Below are 22,720 nucleotides of genomic sequence, written 5' to 3' on the forward strand. Positions count from 1 at the left end.
TTCTTGATAACCCCGAATCCCTTACATCTTTGATGCTCGAGATACATACTGACGACTGGTGTTGTCGTCAGCGTGTGCTAAAACCTGGTGGCTAAATGCAATTTTCAGCCTAGTGTATTCTGGTGGTGGTTCGCCAGGATAGCAGGATGCTAGTTAGTGCACGGAAAGTTTACGCTGAAATTGCATTTCACTTGGTGAGAATCGAGCGAAATGAGATTTGATTGCAAACCAACCAGCCCAACTAAAGGAGGCAAGGCTGACATCACGCGTGGCTCGTATTTCACCAGGAGGAGAACGCTGTAATTTAGTATAATAAAAATGTGATACGTTCACTTTCCTTACCGAGTTCCTCAACTTGAGCTTCCCAAAGGCCACGTTGTGGACAATCGCGAAAAGTTGAGCAACCTTTCGTCTAATATCGAAATGCATCGCACGGTCGATTTTCACGGGAATTCTATAGAATTCGGTATAGAATTTGGTATAGAATAGCTGGACAGAGGGATAATGAAGGAACGTATCGTTAGAAGTGGCAATTTGTTAGCGTAACCAGGCACGACTGGCTAATGAAATTATAGCGACTAGTGACAAGAAGGATAGCTTGTATCTCTGCTGAGCCAGAGATTTGGTTTATGTAGTTTACGTAGTAGAGTGTAGAAAGGGGGTAGTAGAGGAGAAAGAGCGGATGGGTTAGAAGGGGATCTTGCGGAAATTCGATGCTAATGAAGGAAATTGCGTAGATGCCAAACTAGTATTTCCTCTCTCTCTCTCTCTCTCTCTCTCTCTCTCTCTCTCTTTCAACTCACTTACGGAGTGGTAGTAACAAATTTCTCCTCGGTTCTCGCATCTACGTAGTCGTGTCTCTGAGCTCGCTAATTTTCCATCTACTAACTCGCTACATATATTTATTATATGTATTTATAATATCCTTAGGTACTCGTTCGTATACTTTCAGGAAACACCGTAATGTCTATGTAACGGTGCTGCCAGAATATTCGACGCGAGGCAAGTTATTAATAGTATAACCAAATTTACGTGTTTCGCATTCTAGATATTATATCTGAATGAAAAACGCAATATATCGAATTATAATCGAAGAAGATGGAGAGAAATCGAAGGACAGAATGGAAGCAGAATTCTTTGAATTTTTCAAATTCCTTTTCAAGTAATACTATTCGAAGAAGAAAATTTACCTATTCATTGAGTAAAATTAATTTAGATTCAATTTTCACCCGGCTAACATTAGTCTTCTCTCGCGCTGAACACGCAGTCAGCTAGAAGTTTACAAGTTTCGCGATTGCGAGAAGTTATGATTAGTCACACGTTGGCTTACTGCTGTATAATTTCCTACGAACCCTCTCTTGAGGTGCTCGGAAATGAAAGTGTCCGCGTTGGGAATATTTAAAGATCAAGACCAGAAAATCAACGCTGGTCCATCCTTACAGAAGGAACGAGGCCTAGTTTCACATTCGTATATGTATGTACATACGTATTTGTTTCGCGAATGTTTTCGAGTCGCGACGCACCGGATATACAAGCTATTTCGTTATATTGCTTACCACCCAGCCAGACGCACTCGGCCCATTCTTCTTCGTTATTTCAGCTCCGTCGATATTGTGTGCTAACAACGTATCCAGCTGGCGAAAGAAAGGGAAGGGTTGCAGCCTTCCGACAATGTATCCGCTACAATTACTGGAATGAAAGTTTGTTTACGTAATCACTCGCAGCCTGGAATTCAGTTAATCGACACTCTGTTTGTCTACGGTGGTCCATCTATAGGTGAAAGAAAAGTAAAGAAAGCCATAAATTATGCTCCGCATAACAGACTGTAAAACGTAAAGTTTTTCAACTGATTTTAGTGTTGGTACGCACCAGGAACGTTCATTTCCAAGAACAGCCATTTACGACGGTGGCTCGCGTTAATTACGATGGCAATTAGCGGTGGGACCTTGCGTTATCAGCAAGTTGGTGGTAAGTTTTTCCAGGATCATATTTCCATGGTTGGAGTTGGAGTCGCGAGTTTGCGATAACGGTCCACTGAAAACACCACCACAGACTCACTCACGGGAACTGTTTTACAGTTACACCTTGCTCACGGTACAAGTTTCAGAATAACAGAATGATCATCGAGGTAATTGGTCATCGATCAATCGTTCGATCAACTTGTCGAATTTAACGGGTACAAACACACGGAAAGATCTACCGAACCATAAAGCTCTCTCTCTCTCTCTCTTTCTGTTACGATACTCGATACTTGGCATTTTGAGAGGCGAGATGGACTATTTGCATGTTTATGGGCTGCTTTAGCCCGCAGCCAGCCCGTAAACGCGTACACGCGCTATTGCCTCTTGCTCGAACCCTGTTATTCGCCTGTTAGACAATGTTAATAGTGTCGCACAAACCTGGTCTTGTGAAATTTACCAAAACATATTCGGTAGCATATTCGGTTCAATAAAATCAATAAAATATTCTTCTTTTCAGAATATTTAGTTAAAAAGGTGGATACAGAAATCTGGTCTGGTTTTACCGGGGTAAAACCAAAGAGAAACATCAGATTTTTCGCTGATCAGCCAAGCTAGCTTGCATCCCAGAAGGCGTATCATCATGCACACTTTCCATTTCCTCTTCCGACCTATACCTCCAGCGTTTGTCGTTTACTCAGCTGCAATGCCTGTCGATTCGATCGCGACCTATCCATCACTCGATCACTACTACTGCACTTCTCCACCCTCCGCCCTCCGCGCCGCTTCGAAACACTAGTCAAACAATTTTCAATCAGTTAGAAAAACTTGCACATCTTTTTTCATTTTGACTAGTTATTTAATGTAGAGTAGTTCGCTTGTCCGTTTTCACTTCTGAAAGACAGCTAAATGATTCAGAGTGGAAAAGTTAATCAACATGGAAAACCTTCGAGCAATGTGGCAACGATGCAAAAGTTACAGTCAATCCCTGGGCAGGCGGTGGTAAAAGTTACAGCAGCGCAGGGTCGACTCTATTACCCTAACGAATCCATTAATTAAAAGTTAAATCGAGTGTATTTTCGTTCGTGTTCGCGCGACCGCGTTTCGGTCCATTATTCACAGGGACCGATATTACTTTCACCCTAGCACCGAATTAATCCGTTCGTCCCTCGAGAAACCCTCTTCTCTCCTCTCCTCTCTTTTCCAATAATGAGAAAAATCTGAATCGAAAAACCGTTCGTTCTATACGAATACTGAAAGTATCGTAGGATCATAACTTTATTAGTCGAACCTTTCACAACAAACAACTATCTCCCTCTCTTTTCATCTGATATCCATTTTTCCTCGTGTATCGAGGAGCTTGCAGTTTATCGGTTCGTGACCAAGATCCGAAAGATCTACTAAGCAATTGGCTGTGCGCTATACTCCCTTCGGAATTTTATCGAGAACCTTGAATCTTCATCGAGAGCGATTCGAAAAATATACTGCAAATAATCTTCCATATCTTCCGTATCCTCCTAAATTTCATTCGTGTCCTGTTATGTATCTGGTATGTCTGAGCAACGATTGAGTCGTATCACTGGCAACAGTTAAAAGTCTCAATACCTTTCTTCCCTGATCAGAGAGAGAGAGAGAGAGAGAGAGACACAGACTATTCCAGTTTGATTGAGGGCAGAACGAGACCTCTGGGCATTGCTTAGAACAACGTGATCGTAACAGATGCGAGAAACGCAGTCTTGTTTGCAGACTAAACATTGATTCTCACGTTCCTTCCGTCCAAGTTGAACGGACTCGATATATCCGCCGCGGCCGCCTCATTTACAATTCTCAACGTCAACTACGTCCCACAGAAGCCATTATTCATTTGAAATTCAACGCAATTTTCCTCTTTCCCTTTTTGAATAAATAAAATAAATAACCGCAGCGTACACTATGGACGCGTATTTTCTTTTTCTGGTATATAATAAGAAATTTACCCTTTTTCGTTATTTCAACCCCGTGAAAGTGAAAGTTTGCCTGCTAGTGGAAAGAAGGGCTGGCAAGTCGGCAGCACCGGTAATATAATATTATATACATGTATGTTCGGGTAATTTTCTCCGCGATATTCTCCTGGATTTATGGGTTATTAATTTTATGAACGTTCGGGCTGCCTGTAGACTGCCTCGAGACTGCCTCGAGACTGCCTCGGGCCTTGATCAGACTGTGCCTGTTTCACTGACAATATCTCAATTACAACGGACCAAGAGGACCGATTTTACACCTTTTCCCCTATTATCGTCGTCTGCGCGCTCTTCACGCTCAATTATCTTTGCCGTTTGAATCGTGCCTTTACCGTTCTCGCTACTTCGCGAGAAACACCAAAGACGCCATCTCCTCAACCGACACGACCGCGACCCTTAACATTTATTTTCATTGCTACGCTATGTCTGATACTGCCGCGGTGCGGCGTTCAACCTCTTATGATATAATAATAGAATTACGAATCCTTCGAAACCTGACGACTATTCACAACTATTCAGGTAAATTAAATGATACGATAACGAACGAGAGTGCTTTCAAAAATTTACCAAGATAAATAACAAAGAATTTTCGTTAAGCTTCCAAGAGCTGTCAGTTAAGTCTAAAGTTTAACTCTAACTAAGGGAAACGTTAAATCGGGCGTAGAGCAACAAGAAGAGAACCAGCAAACTTCCACTTCCTATTCCTCTCTATTTTCTTCACGTTCATCCAATAAAGCTACGTTTATCTGCCGACGAAAAATCGCGCGGCAGATCGGAGAAGGATCGACGAAAGTAAGACAAACACGGATAACGATGTTCCAGAGTAAGTGGTTCGGTGCGGACTATCTTTCTTTCTCTTTCCAGAGTTCAAGCTTGATTAATTAAAAGCGTTAATATAATTAATTCGCGGCGTGTCTCTCGTTCAGACTCCAAAGTTCTTGGTTCTTTCGTCTGAAAACGTTTACGCGTCGAGCCAGAAGATACACACTCTACCCCTTTGATTTCTCTCGTTAAACATTTGCACTGTCGCGAGTTTTGCAACTTGTCTGCGCTACGATCGAACAATACTCGGACGATTTTCCGTCCGAGACAGAGCAAACATGTTAGCAAATACATATGGTTGGTAAAATGTAAAATGTAAAATGAGAGATATGTTAACACGATTAACTGAACGCGAGCGGCTAAAGACAGGCATCGGTGAATAGGTCGAGCAGCGTTTGTGCAGCATCATTGCACTTGACTCGTCCTCGAGACTCGAGGGTCGAGCAAAAGGGTGGATTCCACCCTCTTATCTGACAGAGGGGTTTCCAGATCGTGTACGACTCCTAGGCATTGTATTCCGGTTAACTTCCAGCAAATCGTACGCTATGCTGCAGCGGAGAAGCGGAGAAGCGGAGAAGCGGAGAAGCGGCAAAGCGTCCTTTATTTTCGGCTAATGTTGCGTGATAACAACCAACCTCGGCTCCACATACCGCTCCGAACTGCTCCGTTGGGACGATTATTAATATTGTCGGTCCAAGGATCAAATCGTTAACGAGAATCTCCAAATCTTATCCTTTAGTTTTCGTTTGATTTTTTTTTTCTTTTTCTTTTTCTTTTTCTTTTTCTTTTTCTTTTAATGAACATTAATACTAACGTCTGGATATCCGTATCAAGTATTAGGTAATATGTATAGGTCGCATACAGGGATAGCGAAGAATGACCGGGTGAAAGAACTCGACACTGGCCAGTATTCCTGAAACAATATAGCTATTTTATTGATTATACGAATACGTCACAAGTGAAAAATATTGTTCGAATGAATCTTTATCGACAGATTTTATTATGTAATATAAACTTATCGTGTTATACATTGCTACATGATTTTGCTTAACAGCTAAAGTCCTATCAGCTAAATCCTTAGAGGCTAGAATGCACAGTGACTTGTACAGAATCATCCTCCTTTCTTTTTTCTTTGTTTTCTTTTTTTTGCCTTTCTTCCTTTCTTCCTTTCTTCCTTTCTTCCTTCCCTCCCTTTTTCTTTCGTTCCTCTCTTTCTCTCTCTCCCTTCTCCACCCCCTACCCCCCACCCTGCACCCCATCTTGCTCACGCTCGTTGATTTGTCATTGTCCTCCTGAATTCTCTCATGTGTAAAATGGAGAATAGAGAAAAGAGAGAAAAAAGCGTCAAGTTGTATGCATACGATGGAAGGGATTGAACAGAGTCGAGAAGAAAAATGATAGACACAGGAGGACAATAAGAGGCAGGGTTGAAAAGGATGGTTCGAAGGAAGTTTGGAGGGAATAGTAGAGAAGGTAGAAGCGGAAACAGAGGAGAAAGGATAAGATATACATTTACACGGGCGTTTCTTTGGTAACGTCTACTCCTTGTTATCTCGCGCTTTTATTTCTTAGGCAAACTACAGCTCTACTTCTTTACTCTCTCTCTCTCTCTCTCTCTCTCTCTTTCTTTCTCTCTTTCTCTCACTCTCTCTCTCTCTCTCTCTCTCTCTCCCTTTTTCACCGTATCGTTACGAAATCGTTCCCTCGAGCGTTTAGTTTATAAAACGTTCATTCTTAATGCTGCTAAAACTGCGACGGCTTGTTCCTTCCTTTTCCCGCTAGAAAACGAACCTTTCGTCGTTGCGTCATGTTATTGTTACCGCGAGAAATTTCACGATTCACCGGAACTCGAAATTACCTCCTTCGTGGTTAATAAAAAAAATGAAACCCAACAAGAGTTTCTTCCATGTCTCGCTGTCCAACCTTTCAATACCCCCAATACCTCTCTTCCCTTCTCTCTTTAATTTAATTAAGACCTGAGTGATTATCTTTGATCGGCTGTGATAAAATTGCAGATCGTTAATGATACAAACGCGAGAAAGACAAGCCGCTGCACCACGATACGAGCCTGTTAATTAACCAGTTACCATTAAACGTTAGCTGTTAATTATTATCGTTAAAGTTATCCCTAAGATATAATACGCTCACCTAAGACGTATGTACCTGATGATGATATCTTTTTTCATTTTTTGTAAAAATTTCCCCAATACGCCACGAGAACGGACGATCGTAGCACTAACGTCGGGAAAAGATCTTTCTTTTTTGGTATTTTTCATTCTTTCATTTAGTAGATGTTCGCATGAATTGGACCAAATAAGCAGGCGCGTACTCTGATCGTTTATTTCACATTGCAGGAAGCATATTCTTCGCATTTTAAATAATATAAAAAATCGTATGCTGCTAAATAGGATGAAGAGAATTAACGTTCAAGATTTCAATTTTGCTGAAAATTAATCCATGGTAGGTGCATCGAATCGATAGAACACGAGCCAAACGCGAGCAGCGGGAAATGGCGAAGAAATGGCGAAGAAATGCAAAGCCAGTTTCCGGTTGAGGATAACCAGAGACCGTCGACTAAGGCCCTCTAATTGTAAGACTGTCGATCGACACGCGAGCCATTCGTTGAATTTTTTCCGTAAACTTTCTTATCCACCGGCTTCCTTTTCGTTCGTTACACACAGATGTATGTATGTATGTATGTACATACGTACAGAGCCATACATTGTACAGCTACAGCTATACATCTAGACGTGCCAGAGACCAATGAGTTAATTGCGTTCAACGCTTCAACCTCAGGGAATTTTTCCAACCTTCGCAAAACTCTCTACTTACTTTCATCGTTTCTTAAATTTTCTTTTTTCCTTCCTCCGTTTCAGGCTCGAAACGAATTCGTTGGATCGTATATCCGCTTCGATGGGAACTAGGACGTTCGTATTCGAGTTTTAGTGGATCTCGTACGGGAATTCGTTTTATCCCGGCAGGATAATCCGTAAACCGGTTCGAATTCTCGTCGAATCGCGACAAGCTTTATCCCATTTCCGATTCGTCGAATCAGCCGATGACGAACCGAGCCTGTTCGACTGGCACGTTCGATTCGTCGAAAGATGAATATACGCATACGTCTACATAATAATATTATCTCCGATATGAAAATCTATTCGAATTGTTGGAAAAAAAGTTAGTCAATCAGAGGAATAAACGAATTCTGGGTCCAGATGTCTTCATCCATGCGAAATATTTGGTTCTACGACTACGATAACGTTTATTCACGCAATCCCCCAGTGGGACCATTAATGACGATCCACCGTGTTCGCCTAGGGATGATTTTCTCTAGACTCCCTACCCGACTAAATCGTCCGATATTTCCACTTGACCAACGACAACGAGAACGCGACTACCATTGATAGCTGTCCAGGATGGATTTGCCATCGGAACAGGGGCTCGCGCTGCCACACCACTTGGTCTCTTTCAACGGTGGACACGATGATCCACCACGACGCGGCTTTATCGTTATCTTCCGCGTCCTTTGGGTCTCTCCCACACCACAGCTGCGACTACAGGCACTCCACGGACCCCATTCACCGACCTTACAGTCTCTAGGAGCACCTGCAACAATTGAGCGAACATTCATATTCCGAGGGGTGAAAGCAACCTCGGTTAAACGCAAGCTGGATTGAAAGGGCGAAACCTTAATCGGGGATCGATCGAATAAACCATTCGAAACCATGAAAATCAGTTTATCAGAAAATCGTTAAACAGTTGAAAATTCATTATTTTTCCCGAGTTTCATACTCACGCGTTCTCACACGTTTCCCTTTCGACGTTAGTCTATGATGTTTCATCCTAAGCCTGTGTTGACGTTGGCTCATAACGTCGGTAGAGTTCCACGTATGATTCAGGCTGTTTCCATTGGTCGCGTTTGCCATTTTCCTTTGAATATCCTTGAAGATTTGCGCTTTTTGCGCCTCCTCTGTTTGCTTGTACTTTTGATTTTGATTTTGATGATAAGCCCAACTGCTCTTTCCTTGGTCGAACTTGGTCATTTTTGGCGGAGGTGTTCCAGTAAACCTTGGCCTTTGCCACGCGTACGAGGAAGCGATGCTGTCCATGATCACTGCCTTGTTGTCACGTGGAACATCCGTCACCAACTGGCCACTTCCGGTCGTTGTCCAATACCTGCAACCAGAATCGATATCGTCATCGACCTAAATCACAGCATCGTTAACAGTTTCGTTAACTTGAAATATGCATAGATAGATTCCATAATTTCATCATTTCTAATTATAGGTAATCTTTGAAACGTGTCGCGTCGGAGTTTGATGGTTCTCGGATCGCAATCAAGCGTTATTTTTCCTACCGGATAAATGATCGACTCTTTGGCTTCGTCGCTGAAATTCTTACGATTAGACAAGCGAGTTCCTCGAGCTCGAGCTCTGTGCGCCACTCGAAAATAATTTCGAGAGTTGATTTACGGTCGCCGTGTCTACGTAAAGCTGTCCGGGCTGATGCTGGAAAACAGAGACGAAGAAAGAAGAAACAAGGGTAAGGAAAACCGAAAAAGAAGAAGGAAGCGCGTTTCACTTCTGAAACTTATTCATCCTGTTCTTTTCGCTCTCGAAATTTTCGATCTTCTCGTATTTCTCGGTATTAGACGACGAGCTGCTCGCTCTTCGCCAGCAGCTCGAGTTTCTCAGCTCGCGTCGCGTCTATTCTCACGGAATAGAGTTTCCTTTATCATTTCAAATTCACCTTGGCACATTGAAATCACGGTGGAAAAACACTGGTGAACTCGTACATAACTAATACAGGTAACGTTTCAAGAAATGCGCTTAACAAGACATCAGCGCTTTCCCAATTTTCCACAACGACAACCCTGTGTGTGAAACGAGTTTTGAATTTATTTCCTGCACATATGCATCATTCCAATTTCCCTCGAATAATTATCTCAGCCCTCGTCACGGTGCAGAGAGAGAGCATCGAATTAACCGTCATTCACCTGCTGCGAATTTTCTCTGCTAGTTTATTTTCCTCGGTTCCCTCCACTCTCGAAAATAAGCAGAAATTCGCCTTGGGAGGCGAACTGCAGCTCGCTCGACTCACACCGATCGATCGAGACGCGATTTTCTCGCTCGGCCAGCCGCGTCCCCCCGACGCGACCCGATGATTACGGAAATGAATTTTTTAGACAACAAACGAAGAAACGAAGAAACGAATTCAATTTTCTTTACTCCCCTCCCTCCTATTATTAATGGGTCCGTTAATATTAACAATTTTTCCAACACCCTGTCATCTACAATTCGCACGAATCCACGCAAACTACTTTTACGTTTCATTTCTTTTTCTTCTTTTTATGCACTCCACCCTCTCCTCGTGGGGATTAAACTTGGCGCGAAACAAACTAGGGAGTTTCGTTTTAATTAAATTAATTTTCTCCAACGGGTCAACTAAATGAAGAGAAATAACAGGTCGCGTTGAGTTAGCTGAATCAGATCGTCAACCTTCCTCTTTTAGACCATAGATTTGATCGTGCAGCCTAATTATAATTATCAGAGGTAACATTAAATGATAGAGTATAGAGCATAAGAAGTTGGTGCGATGAAGCTTTTGCGATAACGTTGCTTCCCTTAAAATTCGCGTAGGAAAAACAGACGAGTATCGAGAATAGAGTTTTTGTGGCTTACCGTGGATCGTTAAAGCTTTCGAGCTCGAGTCCTTTCATCTCGAACGAAGGAACGCTAGCCTCTGATTCTTCTTTTGAAAAGAGGGCTTAAAGCTGTAGGCCAGAGTGCTTTCTAGTCATCTTTTTTTTTCTCTCTGATCGTAATCGTATGACAGATTTTATTCTCTCACGATCGCGTACCTTATGCGATCGATAGTAGTTTGTGTTTTAATATTGAGAAGAAGATTATTATATTGCTTGGAAATTTGTACAGTGTACGTCGTGACATTAATAACCAATATGTAATAAAGTAAAGAATATCTAAATAAAAAAGTAATAAAACGATACAAAAATAAAATAAAAAATGGAATACTTCTCTTCACTCGTTGGCGAAGAAAAAATGTCAATATTCAATATCGCAACAGTTCGCCGTTTAAACGAAAATCAATTAAACGAAACGTCACTTTCGCGGGTTAATTGAAAATGTATTTACGAAAGCGCGTTATTATATGCGGGATTTGCAATTCAGAACGCTCATTAACAGAGAGAGAGAGACAATTTTAAAATGCAAATGCCCCCGGCGGTGACATAAATTCGTATCCGACAGTCGACGTAAATTCCAGGATTACCGGCCACTTCCCGGTTCACTTCCCGCTTCACTTCCCGGTCCACTTGGTTCAGACATGTTTCCTGGAAAAATCCACGTACACGCACAAAAAATTGCAATTAAACAATTTTGACAATATTTTCCATTTCGTACAACAGACTGAGAGAGAACAATAATCTAATAATCCTCGAGGAACTACCATATGCTATGTCTAGAAACGTTGACCAATTCGACTCGATTCGATTCGATTCGATTCGATTCGATTCGATTCGATTCGATCGGATCGTTTGGTCAAATTGGCGAGTACTTTGAATGCTTCCAAGAAAAGATTTCTACGGTGCAAAAACGATTGTCCCGCGTTCCTTTGTGCTTGAAAAAGAATTTTCTTTTCATTATTACATTCGAAGGAGAAAGTGGGTCACTCTAGTGAATAGGACATTGTACCAAGTATTATTCAATAGAGTCTCCTCGTTGGATAATAACAAACCTTCATTTTCTTTTTATCGTCGAACGATTGACACCTATACAAATGTTTCCAAAGTCCTGTATTTATTCAAATAAATAACTTGGCTCATTCTGTTCGGTCGATTTTTACTGACCGCATCGAACGATGAAATTGATGAAAATTGGTGTAAAGTCATTTGTCAATAGGATTTACCTCTGAAAAGTTCAAATTTAATATTAAATTCGTTTTCATTCTCATCCTTTAGATTTTTCTGTTATTCCTTTGGCTTTTATTTCACTAATAGATAAAGGTAAAAAAGTCTTTCGTTTGAAAGTTTCGAAACACCAAAGTAAGATGAAGGTTTGATCGCGACTGAAAACACAGTCAACGAAAATATTTCCAAAGGCAGGAAATAAAAAATTTTTTTAAATAAAAAAATAAATTTCATTCGATGGTGTTCCAATTTGGTTAAAAGTTTCGTGCCGGAAGCAACGTATTTTACGCTTGTCGTTGTACCAAAAAAGAGAAGCGTGTATCGCGCTGTTTCTATTTCTCTCATCGAAACAATTTCCCGCTGTCGAAACGAAAAAAGAAGAAAAAAAAAATTTATCCGACCGATCAATACGGCCTTTTTTCGATCACGTTTGCGGCACGATTCTCCTTGGTTTATCGAATCGAGTCGATCTAATTGCCAGGTCGCACCAGCTCTCCGCGCTTCATTTTTGCTCAATCACTTTAGTGCTACATATGTAACGAAATAACAATAAAAATTACCGAATCTTTTAACATCGTGTTTACTACAATTTTTTATATAATTATGTTTTCTACTTTTATCACCGCTCGGGTGGTTGCTTTTCAAAGGGCGTTTGATCGTTCCATCGATATCTCGATAACCTTAACGTTATATTGCCTCTTCGATTCGATTCGATTCGATTCGATTCGACATAATGAAAGCGACCCTTTCCTTACGGGATCTTGATTAAATAAAAATTTCTGCTACCAAAAGAGACGAAAGAGACGTCGATGAAAGGAAGAAAAAGTATTAAGTGAAGGAAAAGTTAGGGTGGGTTCGTTCTTTCGTTCGTTTCTAGACGATCATGTCGATGGACCAATGGACCGATGGACCGATGGACCGATGGACAACGGACCATAGCCCGGATATTACAACGATAAGGGCATTCTATTTTGTTGAAGTGTATCGCAAAAATTGCCACTGAGAATTGGCAAGTCCACGGAAAGTAATATCGTTATCGGGCATCAGATGTCAAATGTATACACTGACCCAAGGGGAATCGGCAACGACAGAGGCAGGAAACGTATTTGATTCGCGGTCGCCTTTATTACATTTTCTTGGGATCCTGTTTTACGATAGGTAAATAATATGGAAAAACGGAGAGGACCAAAGCAAACTAGCGGCCTTGTCTCCTGTCATGTGGTAACTTTGAAATTTTAAAAAGTAAAGCTATGTTACACCCGGCAAGTATACTAATCGTAGAAATTAGAAATGTATGTAAACTAGAGCGAGTATAACAGTAGTGATTTTGTAAATTTCAGTAATTATAGGAAAGCTACACATACACCAAGTATAGATTCGAGTAATTTGAAATTAGAGCAATTATATCGGTGACCGATCATAAATAGCCTACCATTAGCTTTGAAAGTTGTTCGGTGCATTATCATTAATAGAAATTTGTAACTGTGATCATTGCAAGCAACGATTAATCGCGGATTAGTCAAATTCAATCGACTACATGCTGCCTGCTATACATATACATATGTGTGTATGTATGTCTGTATGTCTGTATGTAGATAGGACGAAAGAAGTGATTTGAAAAATCGGTAGATCTAATCGTTCGCGAAACTCGGTCGTTCAATTGTTCACGTGACAATGCTTGAAACGAAGTTGGAGAAATAGGTCGTGTAACAGAGAGTTTGGCTCAGAAGCAGGAAGACATATTGAATGGACAGTGGCGCATAAAGGACATCGAGATCTGGCAGGCTGAAAACCGTCCGACAATGTCCAGACGCACGATGAAAGGAGCTGTGGAAATAGAGCGTCGTTCAGATGATTTTCCCCTGGCTTTTCCACCTCGCTCCTTCCAACATTCATCTTACGTTTCCTTTCCCTTTCTTTTCCTTTCCTTTCCTTTCCTTTGAAAAACTGCTGGTCTCTTCAGGCCTGTTCATATCATTACCAACTTCCCACTCTACCACTTTCTATCCATACCAGGTTGTTTGCTCTATTTTCCTTTTTAACTTTTAGAGGAAATTCATCTTTTCGCGGTTTCTCTACAACGACCTTTTCGCAATCTGGTAGTTGTACGAATTTCTTTTTTTTCAATGTGTTATAAGTACATAATATGTATAATACAACTGTTGAGATTGACATTGAAAAGGAGAATTTGTAAAACAAAGCGTCTAGCAATTTGTATCGTAATTTCGAAATTTTTTAATTATTCTCGGTGCTTCGATTCCGTTTATGGGAGAATTTGTAAAAAAGGATAAACCTGCACAGAGCTGTACCTGTATCTCTGGATGTCCATTTCCTTTCGTTCCTCGGCGATAGCCTCGTTCAGGTCCCTGTTCGGATCGATCCCTCTGGGGGTCGGACTATTCGCTAGTAGATTGTCGTTGCTGACAAACTCCACCTCCACGTCGTCTTCGTGATACGTTTCGGTTAACGTATATTCCCGTAGCTGTAACACAATAACAATGCCAAAATGTAATTATACATTTAATTTATTCAACAAATCTCGGGGAAAAATATCGAACGAAAGGTTGATGAAAAGCAGCAGAATCAGTCAGTTGACTTTTCACTCGGTGATTAGTTCTGTGACGAAAGGATCTCGTGGGACGTAGGTATATGTAGAGAGAGTAGGTATCGACAGAATCACGATTGATCGCTGCTGAACCGGACCAAAGGAGAACGAGTGTTTTTCACTCGAGTCTATGGCTCGTCCGAGTCTTTTCTACTTGGTCGACAACCGGATGACAGGTCTCTGTTGTCGGATGTGCAGTAGAAGACTGCACTATGACTATCCTTGAAGATTCTCAAGATTTTTTTCCTGGCGAGGTCGTTAAGGGATGATAAAGGCTGATACAGGGCTCCTCGATACCTTTCAATATTTTTCTTTATCTTAAAATGGCTAGAAATGGCTAGAGAAGGCTACTCGGTTTCAACTCCGTTTAAACGATAAACGATGGCCATTTGCAACAAAATTAAAGGACAAAGTTTCTTTAGCTTTACTCGAAAAAGTTTGAGAGAAATTATAATATGTTGGAAGTAGGTCGATGCTTTATCGAAGAGGAAATTAATCCTATCGTATTCTTCGATCCGTCGAGATGATAATTATACAGTGATAAGGTCTCATTAAAGTTAGAAAAAAGATTAAATAAGAGGAAAGCTGACCCTTTATCTGTTCCACGAGTTTCAGAGGGTAACACGATGACGAAGACCCAGCTTCCTCTAGAATCCACCCAGCGCACCGTTTGAAACTGGGCCGAGCGCTAATTAAGGTCTAATTAATTGTTTCACGTACGGTGGCAGCTTCCAATTATGGTTTCCAATCGATTATCCGTGTCTGCGGCAGGAGTACGGGTTCCTATTGAACGTAGAGGAACAGATAAAGCGAAAAAAAACCATTTCAATGATCAAGAGGAAAAAAAAGATGTACTTGAAAAAAGAGAGAGAGAGAGAGAGAGAGAGAGAGAGAGAGAGAGAGAGAGAGGAATAGAGATAATTAAAACCAGCACGAGAAGCTTGTTTTTCTTCTTCCTTTGATAAGCTTTTTAGGACGGATCTTTAATGACGATTAGCTGATGTTCTGAATCGAGGATTAAGAATCATCTCGAATTAACACCGTTTCGAAGATGACGATCGTCTAATTAAGCAGCAATGATACTGAAATAAACTTTGTTTGTAAAAAAATGAACTTTCATTATATTGTATAATACAATATATTGAAAATGAATGATATCATTGTATGCAAGATCGTAATAGCCTTTCGTAATTTCTTTAGAAAATAACGATAAAAACGGCTCACGGCTGCCTTTTCGCTCGAGCTAACCAGCTAACCAGCTAACCAGCTAACCAATTCCGCAGACTTCTTCTCCTCTCTTTGACTTTTCACCAGTTTCGATCGAAGCACCACCCTCGAAAGATAAGCGTGCAAAAAGAAGATTTGTCTTTCCGATGACGAAAAGACGTAACCTTCCTTCTCTCTATACATTCTGCATTCTACATAGATGAAATTGTAATTATGAAACGATGTACATACACTGGGTGTCTTAATCTTGTTTACTGATAAGTAATTTTCATGAAAGCTTCTGCTTTAAATTGATACGTCGCGTCGTAAACGTTAATTGCCTACTTGATATGCACTAACTTTTAAGTAAAAAGGTTACTCCTGCAGAATCTAAACTTCCATTATTGGATGTTTTAAAATCGAAAGAAACTTGATAAAAGTTTTTAAACAGCTATAGTTTCTCTGAAGAAACGGTTCGTTAAAATAAAGAAAACGACCAGATAGAGAGTACAAATCCATAAAGGAATCGCGTGTCGTAAAAAAATTTTTATACTTCATCTTGTTCGTTTCAGCTGGTTTCTCAAGTTCGTTTAAAAAACGTCGTTGCATTAGCACAATTAAGGCCGCTTCCGCTCGTTTACATAATTCCCCTCCGCTTTTCCGCGATGGATTTTCACTTTGAAAATGAATTTTCAGTAGAACGAACTTTCGAGGGATTTGTCTTTTAGGGTCGTGTAAAAACTTTCGTTCAGATCCGGAACAAACTGGAAAGCCGTAACAGTCTCTTTGTATTTTATGCTCCTGTATACATATATGTATGTGTCCGGTGGTATCCTCACAAATTTTATGATCCGATTTAAGTAGATCCTTCCAACAATGTCGTCTTACTTACGTCGAGTTACGTTAGGTTTAAACGTAACGATTTCAAACATATTCAAACATATGAAAAAATCGATTAAACTTCTTCGTATTCTCGTTACGTATCTTCGACACGATTATTCAAGAAATATTCCTTTTTTTTCTTTGCGTTTCTAGCAGAGGTTTTGAAAGAAAAACGAGTTGGCAATTCGGTTAAAACGATGTACCCACCGTGATCGGAAAGTTCGATCACGAACGCGTACAGCTGGTGTAAAATTTAGTTTGCGAATAACTCGACTAACTCGCATAAATTTCTCGGTTTTTGAACACGATCCTCGGTCATTCGGCATTACCAATTTCTATTCCGCACCACTATCCTGGCAGACGTTAGTTTTCTAACTGGAAAACATACTGGAGATACATACGATAAGTACGTGTATGCAGCTTGAACGAGCACGATTCTGTTACTCGACTAGCCTATTTTTAATCCATAATATCTACTACCGGTTTACGAATTTTACTTTTGTTACAATAAATTGTTAACATCAAAGTTAACTTCTCTCCATGGAAAAATAGAAGACAATAACCAAAGAAAAATAAGCTATGGAACTTTTCTTTCATTTCGATACGATTCGACTACTACATATTCCAGGACGATATTGGCAACTTTCTTTCCCGCAACTCACACGATAGATTCTCGGCACCGAGGAGCATTGAAATTCAAACAGTTTTCATGAATTTTTTCCTTTGAAATTGTTAGAATTTATAAACAATACCAGGATGAGAATGAGAAAAACGTGACGTGTTTTTTTAAATGTAAACCGTCCCTAACAAGACCACGAATTAAATCATTCCCTCCTTTGTTCCATCTAGCTGGGGAGATAGTTAATGCGGCCGGCTCTGCGACAAAATAAACTGTCTCCTTTTCTCCTATGCGTCAACGTATCATCTTGTTTCAGATGTTTATCTCCTAATTTATCTAGAATAATTTTAGCAAAGACATTATAATTTCTTTAAAATTTCAAAGATTCCCGTTCAGTTGGATGATTTTAATATGCTAAGTTAGTCCGCACCGCAAACAGAATTTATTTACCAATCAATTATCCAGGAAAAATAATTAAGCCGGTGATATATTAAGCCGCATTATTTTCCCATCAGCCACACCGCAAAACATTCGAAATTCTCGTCGTACTGGCAAACTCGGGGTCCTCATAAATCTGTGGTCACTGAGGTCCACCGAGTGTCCAGCTACCGCCATTGCTCTTCGCGCCATTCTAGTTCACTCTGTTTGCCAACTGTACCATAATATGTATATGCGCTATGCACTTCCTTATAAAACCCGGCCACTAACTCCCTTTCAGCCGCTGCGCTGCGCTGGTCGGACTAATTCGACCTAACTAATGCTGCGCATTATTTTCTAAAATTAGAAATATCGTTCAATAACTGCTCGATTAGATAGTTTAATCTAGAAACGAAGCTAACCGTATCGTATCGTATCGTATCGTGTCGTGTGTGTCGAGGGCAAGTCTGTTAGAGTAGTAAAGTTGTGTCCCAATCGTGTTTGCCTATTGTATTTGTCCAAAAGCAATAACTCGGTGGGAGTCTCTTTTCGAGTGCATCCACGTGCACCTGCACCGAACGTGACGTTGCAACCAAATTCGTGTGCTTCGTTCCGCATCGTTTCCCTCGATTATTTCACGATTCGACATCATAATCAAACTACCTGACAATTATTCGTTCTGTTCATTAACGTGGCTTACGATAAATCTTACATCCCTTAAATATTGTCGGGATGGGGGTGGGGGGTCTTGAAAAAAATTGCTCGACTCAATAATTTCTACCCCTGCGGTGTACTAGACTATCTCTGGCCGTATAATTGCGCATCGCAGAGCCCCCGATGTTACACGGTGAAATAGGTAGGGATTTCGCGAACGGTGCTGGAGCAGCGGGGCAATCTGTAAATTCCCTGCGGAGTTGGTTTCGATTGGCGAAAATTCAGCGGCCAAACGGCCAAGCGGCCACCAACGCAACGTTCGATCGTATCGAAGCCGTTGCAATTTGTCACGATTCCCTGGCCGTGGATCGTATTAGCCGCCGGCTAATACCAGGACCCCCCTCGCCACTCCGCCTACCTTTGAAATTTGGTTGCGCGCAAGTAAACGACGCGAAATTACCGGCAATTATTAAATTACAGCGACGACTGCCCCCGTCTGCTAATTATCGCCGCTGCGCTGCAGGGATTATAGATTTTACGCTGGACAAATCCGTTTAACGTTCACCTGGCTCTTACGGTTCTTACGGACGCGACAGTGAAAAGTAACGTATTTATTTATTTTTCCAACTGCTGCGAGCGTGATTCGGACAAACTTCCCTGTTGTAACCGCGACCAATCGATACATACAGGGACCAGAATACTGACCAATCTTTTTTTTCAACCGAGACTTTCGTTCATCTTTATTAGCGACCTTCCATCCCGTCAAATAGTTTCCGCGTTAACATCGTAAACCGCGGACTTAATTTAACGCGAAAACTTTTCCGTTTAGCTTGCGTAATTAGAAGCCGTGGCTAACGTGAAATATTTTCCCCTCCTCTTATCCTGTTTTATTTTAGCCCAGTCTGTGCGTGGAAACACGATGATATTTTACGGCTCGCCACTTTTATTACTGCGTGAAACCTTCGTATAGAGGATCGATACTTGTTAGATTAGGATCATCAGAGTGTACGAGATACACTATTTACTTGCCAATCTAATAATATTCGAATATCATTTTAATTACCAGATTTCATTTCATCCTTATCGTTATCGTTAGTTATACATATAGGTAAGTACCTGTTTTTGACCAAAAAAAAAAAAAAAAAAAAAAAAAAAACAGCGCAGTTATCGTGAATTTTCTAATTACAAAACTGTTTTACGTCCGGACGAAGCACGTCGAGAATGGTAGACGATGAACCGCATCGCTTGCATCACCACCACCGACCCACCACCATCAGCAACCAGCCACTGGTTAATCCGTCGATAAGCGGACAAGCGTGACAAACCAACGCAACGTCAAGGGAAACTGTTCGCTCGAAAGGGGGTGAGAACGAGAGGTACGGTCAATGGAGAAACCGTGACAGTGACTGACAAGAGAGAAAAAAATAGTTCAATTTCCCTGGAATCAACTCGCTTCGATTCGCTTAAATCTCCCACATTTTCCAGATAATTCCTGATACCTGTATAACTATATTTGTGAATAAAAAATACAAATATTTACGTATGTAAGATGCGTACAGCCTGTACAGTACTTACCTACTGATTAATTAACGGTCATAAATATTTCACGAACATACAGCCGCTAAGTGAATAGGTTAAAGAATTTTCTTCCTTTTATGAAAATTAGGAAAATTCCAACCTCAGATGGTTTTACGACGCAGCACTTCGGTCCCCTCGTTAAACTTTCAGGATGAAAGAGTTTCCGTTTTATTGCCACGGGTCAAAGGTAATTTCGACGCTTTCCAAAGTGTCGTACTATGAATTACATATTATATCGCTCGTTTCTTTAAGAAAATCAAGGTTCTCACAGTGGTTCTCGTGAAAAACTTTTTTTTTAAACGGGGAATTAAATGAAACGATAAAAGACAAAAGCCTCGAATTACGATTCTAATATCAATCAACTCGTGACATCGAGCTTTAAGCCTAGCTCGATCCAGAATAATCCTCGAATAGAACGAAAACGCCTTTCCAGTTTAGAAAATTCCATTTTATTCTTTCTTCTTCCACTATTCACTATCCACCATCTACCCATCCACAGGTCACAGGTCGCGACACCGAATGGCGAACGTCTAAAGTTTCATTCGTTTCTTCAACTTTCTTCACAATTGTTTCTTTCGTTAGTTATGGCTTCGGAAAGAAAATAGAAAAGCATTCTTCTACTCTTCTACGAGATCCCGGTTAAATTTTCACTTGCTTTCAAAACGACGCGACGCACGCTCGATCAAAGATCGATAGATAACACGTGTTCAATTACTAACAACTTTCAGTACCAAGAACAGTCCCCTTCGTCCTCTCTATTGTTACATCATCAGACGCAGATTGTACAAGTTATAAGACTCTCTTCGGAATTCTTCAGCCATGGAAATCTAATATAGTCGGTTATTTACGTACGAAATAATAACGAGCCTTTTCACACCCTTCCAAAGGGTCGGGTGAATACGTTTTTTTGCTTCTTTATTTTCCACCCGAGCCTTCCTGTTTACCCCTCGATTGCGTGCTTCGAATTCCTCTGCGTTTTCTACTAAAAAGCACCACCTTTTCACACAGGCGCTTTTCCCTTTCTAAAATCGAATTTTCACGGGTAAAATCGAAAGGACACTTTGCGGGAACAAAAGGTCTGGACGTTGTTGCAAAATATTCTAGGGTCGTTAGATTTTCAGGCTACGTCGCGATCCCTTTGAGAAAGGGCCGCTTGAAAATTTGCCGAACAACACTCGATACGTAAAAAATGATTTTCTTTTCTTTTCTTTTCTTTTCTTTTCTTTTCTTTTACATGGACGAAATATCCAGTAAGTAGTATGGTATATTGGGGAAACGGGAAATTTCAAAGTTTAGAAAATCGTAGAAAAATTCGAAACGAAGGAGACTTTGTTTCTCCAGAGATCTACAGTTCCATGGTGAACAGAGTTGATCGTGTCGACTCGCATTCGTCTTGCGAAGATCGTCGCTTATCTTGACACCCGTTGCGTTGACAGGGGTTTGAATTGGTCAGAGGGGTCGCAAACGATCATCCGAATGGTCCCTGGTTTAATCCGAATAATCCATCCTCCTATATTCTCCCCTTCCTACATCTATATACTCGTATCTATCTACATACATATAACTCTTCTTTCATTCAAATTTGTTTGCGCGACGTCCTGATGATTTATACATACGTACATATAATAGATAACACGTTTAGTGGCAGCCCAGATTTCTGGAAATTCCAAGTGAATTCTTTCCGTAAAAAATTTCTTTGTTTTGTAATTATTTTGATTTGCAGCGTCGATCATTGCTGTCTCTCAAAGGTAATTAACGTGTTTACCTTGGGCTGATTCGAATTGATTCTTGTTAAAACTCTTGTTAAAAGGAGACAAATTAGTGTGCAGCAAGGTAAACGAGAACAGCCGAGATAATCGAGCGCCTATGAATAGTCGGTAATTACGTCAAGTCCATACTTGCGAACATCGAAATATGCTGGTGTCACGGCTAACCAATCCCTATTGCTTTCAGCCAACTTGGAATAATCCTGTGGGTACCGCGCCGTACTGCACCGTACTGCACCGTACTGCACCGTACTGCACCGTGCTGCATCGACCCCACGATACTAACTCACGGCTTACGAGCGTTAACGAGCCCCTCACGAGATGATACACGCTGGCTCACCCCCGAGGGAACAATTATGATCGGCGATGTAATCGATGTAATCGATGTAATCGATAACACAGCTACTCGCGTGTCTCCGATTCTTTCAAAATCTTCCCTTTCAACATCAGCATCATATAAAAGTATCCAACACTTTGCATAACTACCGAAAAGTAGTTGTTTAAAAGTATCATTCCGTTATTAATTTATCCGCTGAGCAAACGTAAAATTCTTCTAGAGCGTGTTAATCCAGATTACCGTTCGTTACTTCTGACAAGCGTTGCGATTAAAGTAGCCGTACAGAAAACAGAGGCGAATGAGATTGTACGGATAATAAATAGACAAGAGGGTAGAAAACAGTGCGTTGCCGGCAATCCCCTTATACTAATGCGCCTTAACCGCGTTTCCGATCTTCTGCCACCCTCTGCCTTACCAGCACGGTACTTAAATATTCCTCTGAACAAGCATTAAACGGCAAAAGAGAAAACAAACGCGGTGAACGAGCATTATTACGACTTATTACGACTTACGATATCGTATGAAATAAACTTAATTGGCACAAATGATAATGTAGTTTTTCGGGAGTGCTCGAAACCGAATTCTTTACCTAATATCGCAAACTCTGTCGATGATAATATGAAAAAAGGCCGATGATAATTCGATGAGTCGTGAGAAAAATTGAAGGAACGTAAAAGCCAGAAACAATGTTATCGTTTATATGTAGTTTATAGTTTATAGTTTATAGTGAATTTCAGGTGAAGAGGGCTCTTGAAAATTTTCAAACGTCCAAAGAAAAGAAAAGAAAAGAATTCCGATCGAGCTGCACTTGGCACCACCTTTTCTATCCTGTCCGAGGACATAAACGTTATCGATTCGCGTGGAATCGTTACACGACACAACGGAGATGGTCGCGATACGAGCGGAACATTACGCAGCGCGTTCCAATTTCAAGCTTAATGGAGCACCTAA

General features: G+C 40.8%; 2 protein-coding genes and 1 long non-coding RNA gene across 7 annotated transcripts in view; 1 reads left to right on the forward strand and 2 right to left on the reverse strand.

Annotated features, from left to right (window-relative positions):
* The first annotated feature begins 771 nt into the window (after positions 1 to 771).
* Positions 772 to 2,576, forward strand: LOC114880552. 3 transcript variants are annotated; one of them, XR_006829693.1, is made up of 4 exons: positions 772 to 1,474; positions 1,601 to 1,787; positions 1,857 to 1,968; positions 2,079 to 2,164. XR_006829693.1 is itself a non-coding variant. In XM_046287216.1 (3 exons), the coding sequence occupies exons 1-3, from the start codon at positions 1,695 to 1,697 to the stop codon at positions 2,574 to 2,576; spliced, it is 303 nt and encodes a 100-aa protein (XP_046143172.1). The 3 variants fall into 3 exon arrangements, 1 of the variants encoding a protein (XP_046143172.1); XR_006829692.1 differs by lacking the exon at positions 2,079 to 2,164 and having other exon boundaries at positions 1,601 to 1,776; positions 1,857 to 1,944; XM_046287216.1 differs by lacking the exons at positions 772 to 1,474; positions 2,079 to 2,164 and adding an exon at positions 2,479 to 2,576 and having other exon boundaries at positions 1,695 to 1,787.
* Positions 1,678 to 5,956, reverse strand: LOC123988162. Its single transcript, XR_006829694.1, has 3 exons — positions 5,416 to 5,956; positions 1,870 to 2,034; positions 1,678 to 1,770 (listed from the first exon to the last, which is right to left on the reverse strand). It is a non-coding gene; the product is annotated as an uncharacterized LOC123988162 (long non-coding RNA).
* Positions 5,957 to 6,383: 427 nt separating this feature from the next.
* Positions 6,384 to 22,720, reverse strand: part of LOC114880549 — a 77,599-nt gene continuing 61,262 nt past the window's right edge. For all 3 annotated transcript variants that reach the window (XM_029196669.2, XM_029196671.2, XM_029196670.2), the window contains exons 5-7: positions 14,015 to 14,187; positions 8,577 to 8,956; positions 6,384 to 8,386 (exon numbers count right to left, since the gene is read on the reverse strand). In XM_029196669.2, coding sequence (XP_029052502.1) covers positions 8,175 to 8,386; positions 8,577 to 8,956; positions 14,015 to 14,187 — 765 coding nt within the window. In that variant the 3' untranslated portion in view covers positions 6,384 to 8,174. The remainder of the gene's footprint in view (positions 8,387 to 8,576; positions 8,957 to 14,014; positions 14,188 to 22,720) is intronic.

This window comes from Osmia bicornis, chromosome 9 (assembly GCF_907164935.1).
Source record: "Osmia bicornis bicornis chromosome 9, iOsmBic2.1, whole genome shotgun sequence".
Taxonomy (NCBI): Eukaryota; Metazoa; Arthropoda; class Insecta; order Hymenoptera; family Megachilidae; genus Osmia; species Osmia bicornis.

Excerpts from the sequence above, each read along its gene's own strand:
- LOC114880552 (XM_046287216.1), top strand. The coding sequence starts at position 1,695 with ATGAAAGTTTGTTTACGTAATCACTCGCAGCCTGGAATTCAGTTAATC. Across the intron at positions 1,788-1,856 it reads CATCTATAGGTGAAAGAAAA|TGTTGGTACGCACCAGGAAC; the intron begins GTAAAGAAAGCC and ends AACTGATTTTAG. Across the intron at positions 1,969-2,478 it reads GCGTTATCAGCAAGTTGGTG|AATATTTAGTTAAAAAGGTG; the intron begins GTAAGTTTTTCC and ends TCTTCTTTTCAG.